Source organism: Carlito syrichta, unplaced genomic scaffold (assembly GCF_000164805.1).
Source record: "Carlito syrichta isolate Samal-C Ts95f unplaced genomic scaffold, Tarsius_syrichta-2.0.1 Scaffold307090, whole genome shotgun sequence".
Lineage (NCBI taxonomy): Eukaryota > Metazoa > Chordata > Mammalia > Primates > Tarsiidae > Carlito > Carlito syrichta.
The window spans coordinates 1-2,652 of record NW_007251186.1 but is presented as its reverse complement, the minus strand read 5'-3'; the positions used below and the strand labels follow the sequence as shown (position 1 = coordinate 2,652).

The 2,652-nt window shown below is 66.8% G+C and overlaps 1 protein-coding gene across 1 annotated transcript; it reads left to right on the top strand.

Annotated features, from left to right (window-relative positions):
• The first annotated feature begins 6 nt into the window (after positions 1 to 6).
• On the top strand, positions 7 to 2,652 carry VPS51 (VPS51, GARP complex subunit). Its single transcript, XM_021715408.1, has 6 exons — positions 7 to 277; positions 618 to 833; positions 1,033 to 1,251; positions 1,481 to 1,602; positions 1,691 to 1,778; positions 2,344 to 2,652. The coding sequence occupies exons 2-6, from the start codon at positions 675 to 677 to the stop codon at positions 2,602 to 2,604; spliced, it is 849 nt and encodes a 282-aa protein (XP_021571083.1). The 5' UTR covers positions 7 to 277; positions 618 to 674; the 3' UTR covers positions 2,605 to 2,652.

Genomic DNA, 2,652 nt, shown 5'->3' with positions numbered 1-2,652 from the left:
CGGGCTGGCCGAGGCTGCCACGGAGATCGTGGAGCGCGTGGCCCGCGAGCGCCTGGGCCACCACCTGCAGGGCCTGAAGGCTGCCTTCCTGGGCTGCCTGACCGACGTGCGCCAGGCGCTGGCCGCCCCTCGCCTGGCCGGGAAGGAGGGTCCTGGCCTGGCCGAGTTACTGGCCAACGTGGCCAGCTCCATCCTGAGCCACATCAAGGCCTCCCTGGCCGCAGTGCACCTCTTCACCGCCAAGGAGGTGTCCTTCTCCAACAAGCCCTACTTCCGGGTGCGTGCTCCCCTTGGGCGGTCCCCTGTCCTCTGCCGTTTGGCCCTCTGGTGCCCGTTTACCAGCACTTGGGGAACTGAGGCCAAGTTACCTGGTCCTGCACAGTCCTCGCCAGGGCATTCTGGGTGTGGAGCTAGGAGGGTGGGGAAGGCTCTGAGGGCTTCTGTAGCCGGACGGAGAACGGGAGGGTGACAGGAGAGAACAGGAGGGTGGCTCTACCCAGCCAAGCAGGGGAGCTCTGGGGTTCTTGGAATGCGGGGTGATGCGCTCCTTGGAGAGGGGCTGGCGCCCCCGCCTGGGAGAGGGAATCTGCCTGTATCTGGGCCCCTCCTTCTCACAGGGCGAGTTCTGCAGCCAGGGCGTCCGTGAGGGCCTCATCGTGGGCTTCATCCGCTCCATGTGTCAGACGGCTCAGAGCTTCTGCGACAGCCCTGGGGAGAAGGGGGGGGCCACGCCCCCCGCCTTGCTCCTGCTGCTGTCCCGCCTCTGCCTGGACTACGAGACGGCCACCATCTCCTACATCCTCACCCTCACTGACGAACAGTTTCTGGTGCAGGTGAGCCGCTGGATCCCAGGCGCAGGACTGGGGGCGCAGGGAACGAGGGGAGGCTGGATGGCGCCCTCGCGGCCTGGCCCAGGCCAGCTGCTTGCCGGCCCCAGCCTGCACGCTGCCCAGCCTGTGCCCGGCTCCTGGCTGGCAGTGGCCCCTGAGCTGTGCCGTACCCACTCCTCCGTCCTCCACCTCCCTGGCTCAGGACCAGTCTCCAGTGACACCCGTGAGCACACTATGTGCAGAAGCCAGGGAGACCGCGCGGCGCCTGCTGACCCACTACGTGAAGGTGCAGGGCCTGGTCATATCCCAGATGCTGCGCAAGAGCGTGGAGACACGCGACTGGCTCAGCACCCTGGAGCCCCGGAACGTGCGCGCCGTCATGAAGCGGGTGGTGGAGGACACCACTGCCATCGACGTGCAGGTGCCGCCCTGGGCCAGCGGGGGACCCCGATGCGGGCTGGGGGGCTGGGGTGCGGGGGACAGAAGGCCGGGCGGTGCCTGTATGCGAGGCTCTTTTCCTCCTCGCCCTGGATGACGGCCTCCTTGCCCTGGCGCATCTGTGGGGAAGGGAGGCGCCCAGGACGTCGGGGCAGGGCTGGCGTCGAAGATGGGGCCCCGGCGCCCAGTGCAGCCCCGCCTTTGGCCACCAGGTGGGGCTCCTGTACGAAGAGGGCGTCCGCAAGGCCCAGAGCAGCGACTCCAGCAAGAGGACCTTCTCGGTGTACAGCAGCTCTAGGCAGCAGGGCCGCTACGCGCCCAGCTACACCCCCAGGTCAGTCAGGTCAGAGGCGCCCCAGAAAAGCGTACAAAAGAAGACGGGGGCGCAGGGTGCACGTTGACTCCTCGTGTCCCCTCCGCAGTGCCCCGATGGACACCAACCTCTTGAGCAACATCCAGAAGCTGTTCTCTGAGCGCATCGACGTGTTCAGCCCCGTGGAGTTCAACAAGGTCTGAGCTCCGCAGTGGCCCAGACTTCCAGAGCACCCCGAAGGGTGGCCGGAGTAGGCCTAGCCCAGCCCACGGAGCCCTAGGACCCTGTCTGTGTCCAACTGGGGTGACCCCGATATCCCCCACGACCCGTTGTCTCTTGTCTCTAGGGCTGATTTTAGGTAGTCCAGAGCCCCCTCCACGCCATCTCGCGGCCCCCTGCCTGGGTCTGGGCACTGACCCAGTATGCCTCTGCCCTTGTCCTGATACCCGCAGTAGTCCTGGGTCTTCCCAGGAGTTCTCTGCCCCACCCCAGCCTGAGCTCAAGGAACTGGTGCTCTCCTTCTAACTTTGCTGTGTCACCCCTGCCCCATGTGAATGCTGGCCGGCCCCTACGTCTGCCCCTGATTGCTGGGCCCTGCCTGTCCCTTCCCCTCTAGGTGATGGTGCTAACATCGTATCCCTCCCTCTTGCCTGGCCCTGGGACTTGCTCTGTCCCAGCGACTGGCACCTTATGTCTCCTGGCCCCTGCCCAGAACGTGGGTGCCCTGCTGTCACTGAGCTGCGTCCCGCATCCCTGCTGCAGGTGTCGGTGCTGACTGGCATCATCAAGATCAGCCTCAAGACGCTGCTGGAGTGCGTGCGGCTGCGCACCTTCGGGCGCTTCGGGCTGCAGCAGGTGCAGGTTGACTGCCACTTCCTGCAGCTCTACCTGTGGCGTTTTGTGGCCGACGAGGAGCTCGTGCACTTGCTGCTGGACGAAGTGGTGGCCTCGGCTGCCCTGCGCTGCCCGGACCCGGTGCCCATGGAACCCAGCGTGGTCGAGGTCATCTGCGAGCGCGGCTAGGCGCCGCCGCCGCCATCCACGGGCCTGCCCCGGCGCCCCGCCCCCCCC